The following is a 20,439-nucleotide window of genomic DNA, read 5'->3' on the forward strand; positions in this document are numbered from 1 at the left end:
GCCCACCACACTCAAGCCTTCGACCTCAGGGTTTCAAACCTGGGTCCTCCACGTCCCAGTCCAACACTCTATCCACTGTGCCACCGCCAGGTCAGGCTATACTTCCTTTTTCAATATAAAAAGGTATTAAAAACAAAACAAGAATATTAAATCACAGGTTTATGACTCTACTAAACTTAATTTTTCTTTAAACTATTTGCCAAGAGGTATATTTTATAATGTAACAATATTAAAGCAGATTCCCTCTGATGAGTCCAACTGCATGCCAATGATCATGAGCAACTGATGTGGCACTAGAGAATCATTTAATAACTACCTTCTAGATGTATCCATTTCCTATAGAAAATGAAAATCTGTATCAAAACTGACCCTCTGGGCCCTGGCTGGTTGGCTCAGTGGTAGAGTGTCGGCCTGGCGTGCAGGAGTCCCGGGTTCGATTCCTGGCCAGGGCACACAGGAGAAGCACCCATCTGCTTCTCCAACCCTCCCCCTCTCCTTCCTCTCTGTCTCTCTCTTCCCCTCCCGCAGCCAAGGCTCCATTGGAGCAAAGATGGCCCGGGCCCTGGGGATGGCTCCATAGCCTCTGCCTCAGGCGCTGGAGTGGCTCTGGTCGCAACAGAGCAACGCCCCAGATGGGCAGAGCATCGCCCCCTGGTGGGCATGCCAGGTGGATACCGGTCGGGTGCATGTGGGAGTCTGTCTGACTGCCTCCCCGTTTCCAGCTTCAAAAAATACAAAAAACAAAAACAAAAAACTGACCCTCTGCCTAACATAATGAAATCAAGATGCATTTGTTGTAAACTCGGGCATTTCTCACTTTACTAACAGGGAGTAGTAGAAAATGTACTATCCTTCAATAACTATTTTAATGGGTTCCTACTCCCTATTCTGTCTCACTGAACAGAATAAAATTTATGTTCAAGTAACTATAAATCAAATCATCACTTTTACAGGCACTATCCTGTATATGCTCACCTACATAAACACACAAACACACTACGGGTTAGTAATTTACCAAGCTGCCAGGCTCTTTAACTGACTCTAAATACTAAAGAGTTCATATTGCCTATAATTAACACCATGTTAAAGAAATAACCTTGAAGAAGAAAAACCCATGAACGTCATGGTCCCCATCCCCCCAAAAATGATTAAATGCAACAGAAAGACGGAACTTAAGACACCTGATACAGAAATGAAAAGGTGCAGTAACTGAGGTACCTTTTCGCACTAGTTGACAATTTAGCGGCTGTTTTGCTGGATATTTTCCCCTCCTTTTTCTTGGGCTGGACTTGTTCTCTTTCTGGTTCTTGCTGAACACTTTCACGTTGGTCTCCATCAGAACTTCCTCCACTAGTGCTCGGGCTGTCATCAACTCTTTGTGCCTCAGTGGACATTTTAGATCCTAGTTAATAAAGCAGAAAGCATGCATTCAGTTGCGGGAGGACTATAGCAGGGTCATCCAAAAAAAAGAGAGGAAATGAGCCTCCAAGTAGAACAAGTAAGGCTAATACAAAATGAAAGAACTGGCCATTCACAAAACAGCTTTGAGAATTAACAAGACTTTTCTCTCATTCATTCAAAATGGACTGATAAGAGAAATGAAAACATACAAAACAGATAACGCAAAATGTTCACAGGAACATTACTCATAGAGCCAAAAAAACAGGAAACAACTCAAATGTCCACTAACTGATGAATCAATAAATCCAATGTGGTATATCCACCCAAATCCACCCAAATAAATACTATTCAGCATATAAAGGGATGAAGTATGGTATCCGCATGCTACAACATGGATGAACGTTGAAAACATTATGCTAAGTGAAAGAAGCCGGTCACAAAGGACCGTAAACTGTATGGCTCCATTTATACGAACGTTCAGAATAGGCAAAACCAAAAAGAGAAGTCGGTAAGTGGTGGCCAAGGGCTCAGAGTGAGGGAAGAATGGGGCAGGACTGCTAATAGGTACAAAGTTTCCCTTTGGGGTGGTAAAAATGTTCTAAAGTTAGATAATGGTGATGTTACACAACTGTACATATTCTATAAACCACTGAGTGATACATTTGAAAAGGGTGAATTTTATAGCATGTGAATTACAATCAATACAGCTGTTACCAAAAGAAGGGGGCTACTTGCCATTAAGCTCCGTGTTAGGCACTGTGGTCCGAAAAGCAGGAGAAATTTGGTCTAGTGGGTAAGCCAACTTGATAAATGCTAACAGGCTGGTAAAAAACAGTCACGGGAACAGAGAAGTGAGGGACAACTTCCCATCCTCTTACAATGAACACATGCTCAGGACTGGGCTAAGGTTAAAATCCTCTAAACTAATCGATCGTTTTCAGCAACCTTTGTGATCACAGAAGAACACACAGGCCCACATTTTTCTAAATAAAAACTGAACCATATGATGGTGTCAGCATTGATCCAGCAGTATACCAACCGACCATGTTTCACAAGAGAAAGAGACTATACTGAGACGCCGAAGGATCCTTCCCCCCACCATCTGAATGAAATACCCTACCCCTCAAGGCTTTCAAACTCCCTTTGCTCTGAGTTCATGCTCTCCAAGCAGCTCTGATTACCAACTCCATTTCCTCGCTACCTTGATACCATAGGTAGCTGTTGTAAGCTAGATAGCAAACATGAAAAGAAATTACAGTAAGTGAAAAGGAATATCCCTTCTCATCTGTCATTCTATCATAACCAATTTCTGAATTGGATTACTATGAATACATCCCTTAAGACCCGTCTAGCTTAGAGTGTACGGGCAAATCCAAAACCACACTGACAAAGCTGAAGTCTACACTCGGAAGGGCCTGGTGCTGTCCATGTTCCTGTGACTTAATAACCACTTTGGGCACAGAAGAGCACCATCACAGGCACCTCTTCTTTAAGAAAAACTGAACTACATACCTATTAGAAGTGACATTAACACCAGACTATACCTTTAAAAATCGCAGATAAATGGAACAAATTTCTTTTCGAAAAAGATACTATACTTCTTTCAATCAAATTAGGACTTGAACTATATTTGATATGATCAAGAAAAATTATTAATATAGAAAAGAGACATCAAATAAAGCACTGGTTTTTATTCCTATAATTAGTCCTAATGTACACCTAGTCAACAATGACAAAGATTCATCACCTGCAAAGATTCAACTTGTAGCATGCTCTATCAAAGGGGTTTTGTAATACATACCTAGAGGATTGAAATTTTTATGGTAAGACAAACCAAAAACTATTTCAAGAGAATGGAAAATTCGGGAAGCACACAGAAGTGAAGAGTCGAAAGAAAATACTAAATGCCTTCAATGAGATATCACACAAATACACCACCACCCCTCTCCACTCCAACTGCTCCCTTCCCCCAACAAACAAAACTAGGTCTGCCCAAGCTCCCAGACACACTGCCAGGGAAATCCGACTGCTTTTTTACCTATTCTGTAAATGCAGAGCATCAGTCTCCACAGCCGTGACATCTCCTATGAGCACTCAAGTGACTGCATAGAATACTGAAATTTTATATCAGAATGTTTCACATCTAGCTCTAGTCATAACGCATTTCTTGCTTTTTTTTTTCATTTTTATTTTATTTTGATTCTTATCCTTGGACTCAACACTTTTTTTCAGTTTACCTCTTTCAGTTAAAATATAGCAGAGGTTTAAAATCTTGTAAGTATGTATCATACATCAGTGGTCCCCAACCTTTTTTGGGTCACGGACTGGTTTAATGTCAGAAAATATTTTCACGGACCGGCCTTTAGGGTGGGACAGATAAATGTATCACGTGACTGAGACAAGCGTCAAGAGTGAGTCTTAGATGGATGTAACAGAGGGAATCTGGACATTTTTTAAAAATAAAACATCGTTCAGACTTAAATATAAATAAAATGGAAATAATGTAAGTTATTTATTCTTTCTCTGCGGACTGGTACCAAATGGCCCACGGACCGGTACCGGTCCACAGCCCGGGGGTTGCGGACCACTGATGTACATAATAGTATTTAGATAGAGCAGATGTGCAGGGGAGTGAGAAAGAGAACAATTCCAGGGAAAGGCTCTAGGACCCTGGTCGGCAAACTGTGGCTCGCGAGCCACAGGCGGCTCTTTGGCCCTTGAGTGTGGCTCTTCCACAAAATACCACGTGTGGGCGCTACCTCGATAAGGAATGTACTTACCGATATAGTTTAAGTTTAAAAAATTTGGTTCTCAAAAGAAATTTCAATCATTGTACTGTTGATATTTGGCTCAGTTGACTAATGAGTTTGCCGACCACTGGTAGGATATAACAAAATGCTGCCGGTAATATTTTAAGAAATGTGAAATGAGTGAGAAATCATTTTATACATCAATTACGAGAAGCAACCCATTACATGACAAATATATGGAGAACTAAATAAAATTATTTGTTACTAAAACTGGAGTTTTAGTTTAATAAACTATGCCTAAGAGTTTGTTGCAGATTTCAAGCTACATTCTTCTTAACACTCCTATGTGTGTGCATTTACATCTCTCTAACAATGCCATAAGTATGCAATTTCTTAAGACTACTCAATGATGTCATTAATCTGAGCTATAAACTGAAACCCAAATTCATAAACTGCTCCAAAATAGCAGGGGACTACTACAAACACTATTTAAAATACCCAAACAGATGTATAATTTCTATAGTTTAATAGTAGAGAAAAAAGTTACTTCCACTTTTAACCCAAGCCACTATTTTATCCAAATCTTAAGCTAGGGATGGTAAATTCATCTGATGCCACTATAACCGCTACAGAAACTTTTAGAAAGAAAAGTTTTCATACCTTTTTCAAATATTAAGAGGAAGGCAAATTTCTGCTAATTTTGTTTTATAAATGATTAATTATAGAAAAATATATGGGGAAAATTATTATTGTATCACTCATATGGCAACTAATTTTTATGAAGAAAAAAATAGTCTATAAGCAATTTAATTAGTTGTAAATATAAAGTTGGTGGTTTTCTAAAGTACAAATGAATAAAAATTCCTGAATTAAAACTCTTTAAGTATATTTCTAAAACATCATTTTAAAATTATCTTTAAGATTAATTCTTAGATAGCTCATTTGATCCAGTCATCTAATCTAGAGGGAAAATAAATTTAAATTCCAGGGCTATAAACAGAGCTACTCATCAAGGATTGTTTCAAAGATATCAAGATATTTCAATTTATATTTTAACTTGTTTTCTAAACATAAAACAGTAAGGTAGACTTTTATCACACATGTGTTAAATTAAGAGTTTGGATATTGTTCCTTCTTCAACACACAAATTACTTACGCCTGTCTTAGCTATGCATTCTATGTTGGAATAACAGTCCTGGAAATTAGCAACGTACAGTGAATGAAACTCACATGTTCCATAAAAATGAAATAATTTGGTTATAAATATCACCGATAACATAAAAGCAACTATACTCACTTCATAAATCCGGATTACTGTCCAGATAAGCCTTATAACTGTATCTCATGGTATAAAACTGCAAGAGCAAGTGCTCACTGGAGCTTTACAACAGGAAAACGCTTAATTCTGTGATTTGATATCCCTCTTGTCTTTCGACTCAACGTTTCTAAACTTTTCTAAAATGCAAAATAATTTATACTATATGCACAACATCTAGTAGTATCCAGCTCTTAAGTGTCAAGATATTTACACAGGAAATAACTGTGGAACACCTGATTTTTGAGGAAAATGCTATGTCCTGGTAATGACAGAATGGGGTACACGACATTATATGAAAACCTCCCATCGTGAGCATCTGCCCATAAGCCAAGGAGCATCCAAACTGTCTGTGTAAACACAAATATTTAGATTCCAAGGACCACACTGAATTATCACATTCAAAATCAGAGTGTTTTTGTTTTTTTTTAAGAATCAGGGATATAAAAAATTAAAGAGTTTAAAATCTTTCTGAAGCGCAAGATAATCTGAAGGTAAACCGTAGCGCTTTCTTTTTTACTTTTTAAATAGAAATATTTAAATATTGTGTACTCTCAAGTGTACACAATACAATACGATGAATCTCAAAAACATGCAAATAGGTCTAACAGACACCGAGCACAGGATGATGTTTTTCTAAAGCGGCCTTAATTTCCTTAAGGGAAGATGGATTGGACATTTCTGGTTGATTGTAAGGGGGGGGGGGGGGGGCACAAGAAGCTACGCTTTATCTTCATTAGAAATGGTAAAGGGCAAAAAGATCAAAACATTATGAGAGAAGAGAGGGGGAATAGTGAGGAACTGGGAGTGGGAGGTGGGGGACAGAGGGAATCCAGTTTCAAACCAGGCCAGTGGGGGCTGCACAGAAGAGAGACCTGAGGAAAAAATAAATAAAAAAACGGGCTTTGGCTCCGGAGTGTGACAAGCGCTAGGCTTCACAAAAGACCAATACAACCCACACTCAACACCAGTGCACACACACAAACACACCCCACAAGGTCTTGGGGAGGGACACAGGGGGAGCGGTGGCAGCGGCTGGGGGGGAGGGGGCGCATACCCCCGCACTCGCAGGGAGAGACACCATGTGCAGCAATTATGCAATTAGGGAAAATAGCAAAAGATCAAGCCGGGCACTTTCCACCGTGACATTTATCCTGTACTTTTGCAAAGACTTAGTTCCAGGATGCGGCTGGGAGGGTGGCGAAGGATGGGGAACTGAGAACAGAAGAGGGTAGAAGATGGGCAGGGAGGGAAGAGGCCGGGAGGGGGGGATGGGAAGGAGGGGGAGGGGTAGAAAGGGCGAGAAACCGGGGCAGGAGGCTCGAGGGAGGGGGCGCAGGGAACGGGGCACGCGGGGGAGCAGGAGGGAAGGAACTAGGGCGCGAGCTGTGTAAGCCGAGACCTGCGACGTGGAGAGGAGGTGGGGGTCACCCCGAAAGACAGGACGCCCGAAGGTGGGAGGGGGGGTACCAAAGCGGCAGGAGCCAATACCTGCGGGAGGGGCGGCCGCCAGGTCCCGGGCTCAAGCCCAAGTGCCTGGCAAGAGGGCTGCGGAGGCGGGGAAGGAGGGCAGGGGAGGCCCCGAGGACTGGGTGTCCCCGCAGACCGTCTAGTCGCCGAAAGCCGGACCCACGCACCACGCGCCGGACCCACGCACCACGCACCGGACCGCCCGGCCACGCCTGTCCCCGCCGCGCTCACAGCCGCCAGGACTCACCCTCAGCGCCGCCGTTGCCGCCCCCGGCCGTTCCAGCTCCGGCTCCGGAGGCTGCTGCCCGCGGCTGCTGCTGTGGCCGCCCCCGAGTCCTGGAAAGTGAAGCCACCGCCTCCGTGAGCCGCTGCCGCTGCCGCCGCCGCCGCCCGACCGTCCGCGCGCGCGCCCAGGAGTGCACGTGCCCGCGCCTGCCCGGGAGAGACCGCGAGAGCGCGAGCCCCACGTCGGCGGCGGCGCGCGCCTTCTGCACCCCCCCCCCAACACACACACACAGACACACACACACACAGAGACACACACACACACACACACACACACACACACACACACATCTCCGCTCCGCCCCTGCTCCTCCCGGAGCACGACCGAAGAGGGGGCGGGGAGGCGGCGTGGAAAAGTAAAGTGACAGCCGAGTTCCGAGGGCAGGCGGTATCGGGGTGGGCGAAGGGCGTCCTAGGGTAAGGTAAGGGCAGGGACTGGGGGAGGTGAGGGAAACAGAGGCGGACTGGGTGGCTTGAGTGGGGGGACGCGGGGACCTTGACGGGCACGCGCATTAAAGGGAAATGTTGGCTGGGGGTGGGAGTTTCCCTAAAACCAAGCCGGGGTGGGGGTAGGGTGGGGGGCGGCATTTTACCCACATCGGCTGCAGCAGAGTGGTTACAGGTTCTGACCCTGCGGACACGATAAGCAGAACTCGGACGCCTTGTGTCCACATGCACCCACGGTGGGAAAACTTCGCACTGGCCTGGAAAGTTCGCCCAGGCTAAGCTACACTCTTCACCCTACACGTCAACTCTAAGGTCCTTCTGCCTTTTGGCTGACCTGTCCCAGAATATACAGCCGTTGCCAGGAGCTCCAGGCCATTTAGTTCTGGGATATGGGGGTCAGGGTGGAGAGATGAAGCACTACTAGAACGAATGAAAAACTGCCCTAGTGCCCAGTTGAAGGGTATGGGAACAGGTGACCCAAGGAAACTAGTTATATTATTTCCCTATAATCCCAAATAACCATTAAGCAAACAAACAAACAAAAACTATGCCTACATTGCAAACTCAGCTTCCACAACATTTCTCTCAGCCTGGCCCCTTTTAACAACTGATTGCTATTGCTTCTACTAAACCTCTTTCTCCAAGCAGCTGTCACTTTATGCGGGAGAGTATACTGCCCAGGCAGGGCTGGGACAGCCCCTCAGAACCCACTGCAACATACACGCAACCTAAAGAAATCAGTGCAGTAACACCTCAGGGGACACAAGCAAGTCAAGATCCACACATATGTCTAGAATTGAAAATTCTTTTATCAAATCTCTTCTTCAAGAATTGACTATTTATAATACTCCTGAAATTAGCCAAAAACGGGTATTAGCTTTTAGCTTCTATAAATCAACATTGAGCAAAAAGTAGTGTGTTCTTGTGTATCACATCTATGCATCACTCAAGGATATGAACAGGCTCCATTACCCTTAAACTCTAAACAATATATTGGAGGATTAGAAATTAGCATATACTGAGATCATCCCCACTCAGATAGCCCCCTATACCTCTCGCATGGTGCAATATATTGGTAGGAAAATATAGCATAAAGCAGTGGTCCCCAACCTTTTTTGGGCCACGGACTGGTTTAATGTCAGAAAATATTTTCACGGGACCGGCCTTTAGGGTGGGATGGATAAATGTATCACGTGACCGAGACAAGCGTCAAGAGTGAGTCTTAGACGGATGTAACAGAGGGAATCTGGTCATTTTTAAAAAATAAAACATCATTCAGACTTAAATATAAATAAAACGGAAATAATGTAAGTTATTTATTCTTTCTCTGCAGACCAGTACCAAATGGCCCACGGACCGGTACCGGTCTGTGGCCCAGGGGTTGGGGACCACTGGCATAAAGCACCAAGTTTGCTTTTTAATATTTCAGATAGGACCAAAATAGAGAATTTCACAGGCTGCCTAAAATGTGTGCATAATTTATTTTACCTCATGAAACCTTTGTGTGTTTAATATATTCATTTTACTGATTGTATTTCAATACGTTTTGCAACTAGTTAGTAAGGATTAATGACAGAATCCCATTTCCTAGGTCTCTATGCTTTTCTCCCCACAAACTGCTCATATATATATATATACACACACACACACACACACACACACACACATTCAGGTATATATTGTGTTGGGTTTTGTTCGTTTACAATGAATATTTTATAAGGAAGTACTCCTCTGTTACAGAAAGTATCAAAGTTGTTTTTCACTCCTAGTCATTGGCTGGTGGGGGCCAGGGATGCAGCAACATCAACTTCCAACTCTATGAAGGGATTGGAGCGGGTTTCATTGCTTAAATGCGAAACTGGTTGCTACGGTACTTCATTTATCTGTAGATATTTTTAACTGCTACATACCATTTACTGAGTTTAATGATGAGGATGGTTCAATACAAATCACAGTTACCCTTTTCATTGATTCAAGGAATATTTATTGAGTACCAGACATTGTCTAGACGATTGAGATATGACACTGAATAAAAAAGGAAAATCCTTGTCCTCGTCCAGCCCTTAGCCCTTCTCTTCGTTTTTACACACGCCATCTAATCTATCAGCAAATTCTGTTGACTCTGCCTTCCAAAATATATCCTGACAGTATCCTCTTCTCCCACCTCCCACCCCACAGATAATCTAAGCCAGTGGTCCCCAGCCCCTGGGCTGCGGACCAATACCAGTCCATGGGCCATTTGGTACCGGTCCACAGAGAAAGAATAAATAACTTATATTATTTCCGCTTTATTTATATTTAAGTCTGAATGATGTTTTATTTTTTAAAAATGACCAGATTCCCTCTGTTACATCCATCTAAGACTCACTCTTGACGCTTGTCTCGGTCACGTGATACATTTATCCGTCCCACCCTACAGGCCGTCCCGTGAAAATATTTTCTGACATTAAACCAGTCCGTAGCCCAAAAAAGGTTGGGGAACCACTGATCTAAGCCACCTAATCTAAGCCACCATCATCTCTCAGCACTTTTCTACCTGATTTTATTTCTTCCCTTACCCGCTCTCCACCCCCACCACATACCCCACCACCACCTCCCACACAGATTAGTTTGAGTGAACCTGTAAAACAGAGGTCTCTCTTCAAGACCTCCAGTGACTTCCGGGTCTAGAGCAACAACCAAAGTTTTGAAAATGGCTACATGACCCATCTTCCCCCACCAACACTCCTCTGACCTCCCCATTGTACAACTTCACCCTGGCCTCCCCACCCTCCAGTCACACTAGCCTCCCTGTTGTATAACACACCAAACACTTCTCAGCTCAAGACTTCTGATTTATAATTTCCTATCTCTAATTTTTTTTCCTTTCAATTTTTCCATTGATTTAAATGTGGGGGTAGGGTGGGGACAGGGAGTGAGTGAGAGAGAAGCATCAACTCACTGCTCCACTCAGTTGTTCCATCCAGTTGTAGACTCATTGGTTGCCTCTCCTATGTGCCCTGACCAGGGATTGAACCTGAGACCCCAGCGTGCCGGGACAACACTCCATCCACTGAGCCTCCCAGCCAGGACTAACTTCCTATCCCTCCCTCCCACCTCACCTCAGCACTTCCCAACCCCTTCGTCTGCTTTATTTTTCTTCATGATCATCATAATCTGACATACTATATTTCTTACTTATTTGCTTATTCTAGTTGTCCTTTCTCCTCCACTTTTCCATCTTTCCCTCCTCCACGTATATGCACGTTGAGAACAAGAATTTTTTTTTTCTTAAGCTGGGATTCATTGCTATATATGTTTAATAAATACTGGTTGAGTGAATGAAATTGACCTCTTTCAGTTGACAGCATAATAAACATTGATCTCACTTCTTCAATAATAATAATAATTAGCATTTACAGTGTTATTAATTTGAACCAGACTAACTTCTAGCACCTTACATGTACTAACTCACAAACACCCCATAAGGTTGGTTTCGTGCAATCAGCCCTGTTGTACCGATGAGAACACTGAAGTGCAGAGATTAAGTCACTTGCCCACCGGCACAGATATAGTGAAGAGCAGAGCTGGGAATTGAAAACAGCAGATTGGCTCTGGAGTCTGTGAACTTCAGGACATGTTAGCAGAGACTAGTGTAACAAACATAGATTTAACTTTATTTTCTCAGTTCCATTCCCCTGAGACTCAAATTTAATCTGCAAAACAAATAGCTCACCTTCTTCGCATTTCCTGCCCTGGTCCATGAATCCATCACCATGAACTTACACTCACTCTCCTTTGCTACACTTATTTCTGAGCTTTAATTTTAGAGCCGACACTTTCCCTCCTAAAATTGGCAAATGGGAATTTTTCGTGTGTGAGTCCCTTTCATAACTCTTGTTAGTGCCAGCTTCATGAGTTGGTAGAGTCACAATCAGTTTTTTAAGTTTGACTGGAACAGTGATAGAAAATACTTCTCTGGGGATCACTGGGCTGGATTTCAGCAAAACACATCATACTGTTTGTTAGAGCTGCAGCTTGTTTAGGCAGCTTTTATTCTGGTTAGACACCCACTGATCAGGGATTGTTAAATATTTGGATTGTACCCCCTGAGGGAAATATCACATTAGATAAAGTTTACCAAAGATTAGGACCCTGAGAGATGGGAATGAAAAACAGTAATCATATACTTACAGCTCGGGTTGAAAAGGGCTGTAGGCACCATGTGGCTACTCTGAATATCTTGGAAATTAAAGAAGGACAACACCCATATGGGAAAATCAAAGCTGCATTAAAGCCGAGATCCTAGGATCCCTTGACTTACCAACACGAAGGCATGCACCAGGTGCTTAACAAATGTTGGTTGCATCAATGAATACGTGAGTTCTTAACAGGGAGTGGAAGAGTGCTGGGGACAAATACTCTGATTCCCAATACTTGGTCGTGGAGGGCTACCTGGGCTGTGGTGTACAATTGTATATGTTGCACACTGCAAAATATCATGGGGCATCATTTGCATAAATTAAGATGCAAACGCAGAATCTGACTGCTCTCACCCCTAGCCTCTGACCAAGTATGATACTCAGCGGTAGTCAGTCTCTAGGATGGTCCCAGTGACCCTGGCCCCCTGGTATTCATTCATACCCTTGTGTAATCCCCTCTCACATCATACCAGTGTTGGTATAATGCTGAAAGGTGATAGTATTACACTTCCAAGATTAATTTATAAAAGACATTAGGGCTTTCATCTTGGTTGTTCTCTCTCTCTCTCTCATCACTTACTCTAGGGGAAGCTAGCAGCCCTACGGAGATGTCCATGTGATAGGCACTAAGATCTCCACTAACATTCACATGGGTGAGCTTGGAAACAGATCACTCCACATTATCCACTCCTTCAAATGATAGAGCAACTGTTCAGCTTCTTCAGTGCCACCTCACGAAAGACCCTGAGCCAGGAACACCCAGCTAAGCCACCATTGAACCTTGAAATAATAAATGCTTGTTTATTTCAGCCAGGAAGTTTGATGAGTAATTTGTTATGCAGCAGTAGGTAATTAATACACGTGCTCTCTGTCCTCTAATGATGAAGTTTCCTCCTCCTCTTGTGGTAGTCCTTGTGGACCAAAGGGTCTTACTCTCTCCTGAAATGGGCTATTAGATCCAACCTCCCAGAAATACAGAGGGGCCTAACTAGGTGCTGAGATATGGGCATAGTCTGAAGAGAAAGCATAGCCTATGAATAGGGGTAGTGGGGGACGTGGTTCAGAGGGGCTGCCTTTAGACCCCACAGGAGTGAGAAGGGAAGCATCTGCTCTAAAAGACTATCAGAACAAAGGAAAGAAGAATGAATGACTTGTAAGAGTCAGAGATTTGTTGAGCAATGAGATTGTAGATAAGCTTTTCTTTGTTAGAGTTGTTATATTGTTATTTGTATAATAAATAAAAGTACCTTAAATTTAGGGGAAACCCAGAAGGAGACTAGTAAACACTGAAAGAGGGAAGGCCTAGTCCTAATTTGCTCCTTTCTTCGTCAGTGCAGAGATGCTTGGGAACTGGGTAGTCTGGGTTCATAATCCTGGCTCTACTTCGTCTTTGCTGTGATCATGGACAAGTTACTTAATTTCTTACTGGCTCAATTTTCTCATCTACAAACAGGGCTTATTTTAATAGCTAAAAACTGTATAGGTAAGAGAGAAGATTAAATAAGTTCCTATGTGTAAACAACTTAAATAGAACTAGAAACAAAACAAGTACCACAGAAGTGTGAGCTACCAGTTTCCCCAGTGCTTTGGTAAGTGTGAGGTGATGTCACCCTCAAGTCTAGGTGTTACTCTTTCACTTGAATTTACCACCTTTTTTTTCTTTTTTCTTTTTTTTGCAAATAGTCTTCTCCTCAGTCACAGAAGGATGTCTACGCTGTTTAAAAGCCTATGTTCCTTACTTTGCTGTGAGCTATTTATTCAAGGGTAGAGACCATGGTTGTTTATCTCTGTGTCTATACTTGAAAATAAAGGGTAGTCATCTTTATCAAGATATAAATCATAGGCCACACAATTCACCAGTTTAAAATGTATAATTCAATGGTTTTAGAATATTCATGTATTTATGGGAAGGCATACTTTCTGTGAATGGAGAATAAGGACTCTTCTACTCTCTTTGACTGTCTATTCTATTTTATAATTGACCAGGGCTTACTATGAGGACCTTGTAGGTAGCAACTCATTATATGCAGATCAAGGTCAAAGGAAAAGGTAGCATTATCAGAGAATCCAGGTGTCAAGGCCCCCAGTTAGTGATTTATCTTACTGGCTCAGCCCTATTCAGGTTGTGTCCTGGAACACTGGTATCCCCTGTAATAGTTGTATCTTCCAGCAGCAGACACACATGAAGTTAGAAGTGCAAGAGAATTATCTATTTATCTACGAAAGAAAAAGGGAAATGGGAGCAGGAGGAGGTGGAGAAATCCTTCAGGCTGCAGTACAGGTTTGACACTTGTGCAAGGAGAGAGGAAGGAAAAAGGATCAGCTAGGCAGTGTCTCGGACTACAGTGCAGCTCTGGGGAAGTCTCAAGACAACCCATGAAAGGGTCTCACACTGAGCAGCGGTGACCAGATTCTAGTGTTTCCATTATTCTTAGCCGTTTGCTGAGAATGACCGGGAAGAGCATGTCCTTGACTCAGAAGCTAAGGAGGGTCCTGAAGGTACTTGCAGCTGTCAGCTAACCGAACTCCTTGTATCTGATAGACAAGTCCTTTCTTGAACAGTGGTCCAAGCCACGCCTCTCTAAAGCTGTGTGCTCCCTTGACCCTTTGTCTTCAGGACTCCACATTCATGAACATAGTTTGACACTTGACTTCTATGTGTATAACTGCCATGGGCTTGCTAACTTGAATGACCTCTTTCATTCACTCATACTGTTGTTGTTCATCACCCTCACTTTAACCCAGGTTATTAGCTGGGTGCTTTTGATCGTGGCTAATATCCTGCCCCTAATGCTTCCATATGCTTAATAGTTAATGTGTTCAATCCCATGCTGTGCTCAACTTTCATTAGACTGGCCTCAGAGAGTCAAAACAAATGCCTGAGTTCTCCTTTGGAGGCTTAGAATGAGCAGAGTATTAGCTTTCTTATTAATGCCTCTCTCTTATTAATTTCTTATTAATGATTTATCTCTCTTTTAAAGGTAAGAGAAAGAGCCCACTGAAGTATGCTCTGAAAAATACATAAGAATTCAAACATATGCCTATGCCTTCCAACAAGGTCCAAAACTACATTCCAAAGAGTTATACACCTCTAAGAAAGATTAAGATGGTACAGTATAGCTAAATAGTCACCTCTCTGCTTGATCAGAGTGGGGGGCAGACATACACACTGCCCTCCATCTATCCTCACCATAACTTTGCCAATGACATTCAAAACAAAATGCTTTTTTTTTTAAAGTGAGATGAGGAGATATAGAGACCGACTTTCTCATGTGCCCTGACCGGGATCCACCTGACACCCCCCATCTGGTGCTGATGCTCGAATCAACCAAGCTATCCTCAGCTTGCTGTTGGACCAACCAAGCTATCCAGGGCCAAAGCTCAGACCAATGAAGCCGCTGGTAAGAGGAGATGAGGGAAAGAAGGAAGAGAAGGGAGAGAGGGGAGAGAAGGGGGGGAGAGAGAGGGAGATAGAAGCAGATGGTCACTTCTCATGTGTGCCCTGACCAGGGGGGATTGAACCCAAGATGTCCACACACCAGGCTGACAGTCTACCACTGAGCCAAGCGGTCAGGACCCACAAGCTGCTTTTTTTTTTTTTATTCATTTTAGAGAGGAGAGAGAAAGGGAGAGAGACAGAGAAGGAGAGAGAGAGAGGAGAGAGAGACAGAGAGAGAAGGTGGGGAGGAGCTGGAAGCATCAACTCCCATATGTGCCTTGACCAGGCAAGCCCAGGGTTTTGAACCGGCGACCTCAGCATTTCCAGGTCAATGCTTTATCCACTGCGCCACCACAGGTCAGGCACAAGCTGCTTTTTAACTCATGAGTTGTAGAGTATCAATAGATGCACATGGTAAAACGTGTAAATATCTTAATGTAGCATATATAAAATTCATTCTTAATTTGACTCTCAAAACTTATATTAGCATTAAGTGAGTAATAAAAATTGCTTTGCAAATACTATTAACAAACTGATGGATTTGTTCCCTGGTATATAGAGTAGATTTTTATCAGTGAAATCTATGGAGGATGACCAATCGTTGCATTGTTACTGCTAAATTACATGAGTATTTCTTTCAGTCACACTATTTAGTAGAATAAAAATCATACAGGATTTTTTTTTAAATCCACTTAAAAACTGTAATGAAGCCATATACACTACCTAGTCATTTCCCTTTCCCCTTCCACAAAACACTTTTTTTTTCCATCTGTTATTTTTCTTTTCCTCATTCTTTGCTTTCACTTCTCAGCCATAGAATCAGATAGGGTGGGGGCAGGTGGAAGAACAGAAAGAAGACAGGGCCCAACCTGTCCCAACCTAGGATTCGGAAAGTGAGGTATGTGTGAGGGTGGTGGAGCAAGCTTCAGGGAGGGGCAGGGACATTGGAATGCGGACCAATGAGTGTCCTGAGAAGAGCTGACCATAGGAAAAAAATGAGACTGGGACACTTGGGAGGTTTCTGTAAGGACAATGCGCACGTCAACTCTGGATAAAAAGCACTTTTAAACAGACAAAATCTGTTGGCTCCTGATTATTCCAACTCAACCCCTATAGATGTTTATTTTAGTCCAAGGGCAAGAAAGTCTGTGATTAAGAATTAATAGCTATTGGCCCATAAAATATGTCTGACATGATGGGGTCCTGGCTTAACGATTGCGCAATGTAACAAAAAAGAGAGAGAGAAAAGGAAGTCAGGTATTGCCGTGGTGAGCAAGCTGACAGGACTGGGGAGGTGGGACCAGGCCCACGAGGGGTTGACACAATGGTGCAGCTCTTGCCTAGGGAGGCATTGGCACAGACCCATTTGGGACCATCAGTGGTAAACTGAACTGCAAATTACCTCTGGGATTTCATAGGTTTTAGCGGCTTTGGGGAATGTCATCACTTACAGGAGCCAAAAAAAAAAAAAAAAAAAAAGGTAGCAAGAATGGGCTGGATTCTGAGCACGGGTGGGAGCACACCTGGTGACTCCCAGAGGCGGGGGACTCAGGAGTTCAAAGCTCGTGGAAGTAATGAAAGGGACTTTGCAGGATGTCCGATCCAACCTCTTTGTGGTTTAGAGCTCTTTCAAAATAATTTGCTTGAATATCTCCAGTGATGGGATCTTCTACTTCCCCTGATAGCCGATTCCATCTTTAGACAGTTTTGAGTTTCTTCACCCCTAAATGGCCTCCAATTCCTCTCTCATTAAGCTTGTGGGGGTACAGAAGAATGCTGACAGCTCTACGGCAAGAAAGCTCTTTCATTACTAAAAAGAGGCTAACATGCTCCATACGACATCTCCTCCCTCCAATAACATCCCCTTTTCTTCGTGTGTCTTTCATATGACCTAGGTTTGAGTTCCCTCACCTTTTAGGGCTCTCTCTCTTCCACACACTCTAGTTTATCTATGTTTCTCTTTAAGTTTTGGTGGCAGTTGCTGAAGTCACTATTCCAGGAAGAGTCAGTTTAGCTGAGAGCGGGAGGCAGCCATTTGTCACCTGCTATCTCCATTCCAGGAATCTCTGATTCCAAACTCCTAAATGTAACGAATGCCCATGCTACATGGGATATTGCTTTTCAACTAAACATTGGATTAGGGTCAAAAGAATTAAAATTACTTTTTTTTTTTCAAGATACCCACAGCCCAGGAAACAATCTTGGCAAATCAATTCAGACCTTCTCTATCTTTAGTTCTCAAATTAGCATGTACCCACTACTCCTCGGGCCTAAAAAAATAAGGTCCTCAGCATTAAAGAATAGTCATAAATTTTACCTATTTCAGAAACTCTTGGTCAGTTCTCTTAGAAATGTGTTTTGGGAGAAAAAAAGGTTTTGATGGCAGGTCAGAATTATGTACTTTTATTTCGAGAATATGGAAGTTTACCCTATTCTAGAAAAAGAATTTAGATGGTTTTTTTTTTTTATTTGTTTGTGAAATTATTTCTTGCTTCCATTTGGGTAATAAAAACTGTAAATTGATTCCTTTTGGAAATTGTCAGCCTGGGCTTCATCTATAGAGTATACATAATAGCAGATTATTAATATTTTCTTTCCAATAAGAATTTACTCTTTTTTTTTTCAGCAAGAAAATTTTGTTACATAAATACATTTACACTGATTGCTATCTAGAACATTTTCTGGCAGAGGCTTGAATAATAACCCAAGCATGGTTGACCACACAGTACAACTTCATTGCTTTTACACTATTGATGGTGTGTTTGCTAAACCTTTTGTCCTCCGCTTCGCAAAGTCAGCATTCCAAATAGTTCCCGTGTTTTTATGTTTTAATTTCTAATAGCTGAGTTACACTTAAATATGCCCTTATTTGTGTCTTGTTTGACAATTCCAGGCTGTTTTAGACCTCTTTACCTTTAGATATTATTCCTGGAATCTATTGCTGCCTAAAAAATCACTCCAAAAGCTGGTAGTTTAAACAACAGTAATCATTTATGTTGCTCGTGAATCTGAAATTTGGTCAAGGCTGGATAGAAATGGTTTATCTCTGTTTCACACCATGTCGCCTGGAGCAACTTGACTCCATGATATCTCACTCACATGGCCGGCAAGTTGGTGTTGGCTGTTGGCAAGGGACTCATTGGGAGTCCTGAGTGGGGACCTCAGGACCTCCTGACCAGGACTCTCCGTGGGCTTCTTGGCTTCCTCAGAGTATGGTGGCTGGGTTCCAAAAGCGAATTTCCCAAGAAAACCAAACAAAAACTACTTAGCCTTTTCTAATCTAGCCTCATAAATCACCTTGTGTCTCTTTACATGGTATTCACAGAAGCCATCATAAATCCACCCAGATTCAAGGAGAGGGAAATTAGACTTCACTGCTTGATAAGGGAATGGGAAGTCTCTGGAAGGTTTTATGAGACTATAGACATTGCTACAGCCATCTCTGGAAAATACAGCCTGCCACAGATACTTCATTTCCTTTGCCTTGAGTCTGCTTTTCCTCTTTGTCCTCTCTGGAGTCCTGTTTATCCCTCAGTACTCTGCTCAGCCATCACTCACCCGAGCTGTGTCACCTACGCACCTCATACATTCATCTATATCCCCCTTTATACAATGGCTTGTAATTATATATTTATGTCTAACTTGCCCACTAGACTACGATCTTCTCAAAGCCAGTACAGCAGATACTGTTGGCTCATACCCAGCCATCACGATTGTGCCCAGTTCTAGGTGACGAAGACTTGGGAGTTCTAACCCAACCCCTCACTGCCATAGATGTCACTGCCATTCCTTAGGTAAGTGCTGCCCTCAGAGCTAGCTCATGGGGCTCTTGATCTGGGCCACTGCTTTACAGCTTTGCTACTCTACCATGGCTCACAGACCAGCAACAGAACATAACCTGGACACTTCTGAAAAATGCAGACCACCAGGCCTTACTATTACAATCTATAATAGTGTAACAGCTTCCCCAGTGATTTCATCTGCATATTCAAGTTTTGGGAAGCACTGCTTTAGAGGATACCTCTGGCTCCCTTCTGAGCAGAGAGCTTTTTTCCAGCAACTACTTTGACCTCCGTCCTGGGTCTGTCCTCCTGAAAGCGAACTATGTTTCTAGTGTGCATACCCCTAGGCTGAAGGGGTGGCCAAAAGGGAGCTATTTGTGATAGGGCTAAGGGAGGGAAGGCTAAAAATTATACCAAGGGACAGGGACACATGTGCGTGCATGCACACACACACACACACACACACACGCGCACGCACACACACACAACACTGTGAGGCTCCTCATGATGTAACCGAGTTAGGGGTTGGGAAGAGAAGAGAGCAGTCCGCAGTCTGTGGCTGAGACTTCCATCTGTACCCCTGTCCCTGGGCCCCACAACAGTTAGCTGACAAGCTAACAGGGATATTCATTTTCCCAGCCTCTCTGGAAGGATTTGGATCAGGATTACATTGAGCGTGCAGATCAATATGAGGAAACTAGCCATCTTGACAACGTTTAGTCTTCCAATCCATGAATGTGAAATGTCTTTCCATTAATTCCGGCCTTTAATTGCTCTCAATGATGTGTTATAATTTTCAGTGTACAAGTCCTGCATTTCTTCTGTTAAATTTATTCCTAAGTATTTTATTCTCTTGGCTGTTATTGTGTTGGGATTGTGTTTTTTTTTTTAATTTCAATTTCTCATTGTTCAGGTTGGCATATAGAGATACAATTAATTTTTGTATATTGATCTTGCAATCTTGCTAAAGTCCTTTATTAGTTTTAGTAAAATTTTGTGGATTGATTTGGATTTTCATATAGGACCGTGTCATCTGTGAATAAAGTTTTACTTCTTTTTTCCCCAATCTGGATGCCCTTAATTTAAAAAGAAAAAATATTTTTTTGCACTAGCTATAGAAACTCCAGTACAAGTTTGAATAAAATTGGTGAAAGCAGGCCCTGGCTGGTTGGCTCAGTAGTAGAAAGTCAGCCTGGCATGTGGAAGTCCCAGGTTCGATTCCCAGTCAGGGCACACAGGAAAAGCGCCCATCTGCTTCTCCACCCCTCCCCCTCTCCTTCCTCTCTGTCTCTCTCTTCCCCTCCCACAGCCGAGGCTCCATTGAAGCAAAGTTGGCCTGGGCACTGAAGATGGCTCTATGGCCTTTGCC

The 20,439-nt window shown here is 42.8% G+C and overlaps 1 protein-coding gene across 1 annotated transcript in view; it reads right to left on the bottom strand.

Annotated features, from left to right (window-relative positions):
- Nucleotides 1-7,401, bottom strand: part of UBE2E2 (ubiquitin conjugating enzyme E2 E2) — a 322,326-nt gene extending 314,925 nt beyond the window's left edge. The window contains exons 1-2 of the mRNA XM_066351320.1: nucleotides 7,184-7,401; nucleotides 1,219-1,402 (exon numbers count right to left, since the gene is read on the bottom strand). Coding sequence (XP_066207417.1) covers nucleotides 1,219-1,394 — 176 coding nt within the window. The 5' untranslated portion in view covers nucleotides 1,395-1,402; nucleotides 7,184-7,401. The remainder of the gene's footprint in view (nucleotides 1-1,218; nucleotides 1,403-7,183) is intronic.
- Between the last annotated feature and the right edge of the window lie 13,038 nt (nucleotides 7,402-20,439).

The sequence above is a fragment of the Saccopteryx leptura genome, chromosome 10 (assembly GCF_036850995.1).
Source record: "Saccopteryx leptura isolate mSacLep1 chromosome 10, mSacLep1_pri_phased_curated, whole genome shotgun sequence".
Lineage (NCBI taxonomy): Eukaryota > Metazoa > Chordata > Mammalia > Chiroptera > Emballonuridae > Saccopteryx > Saccopteryx leptura.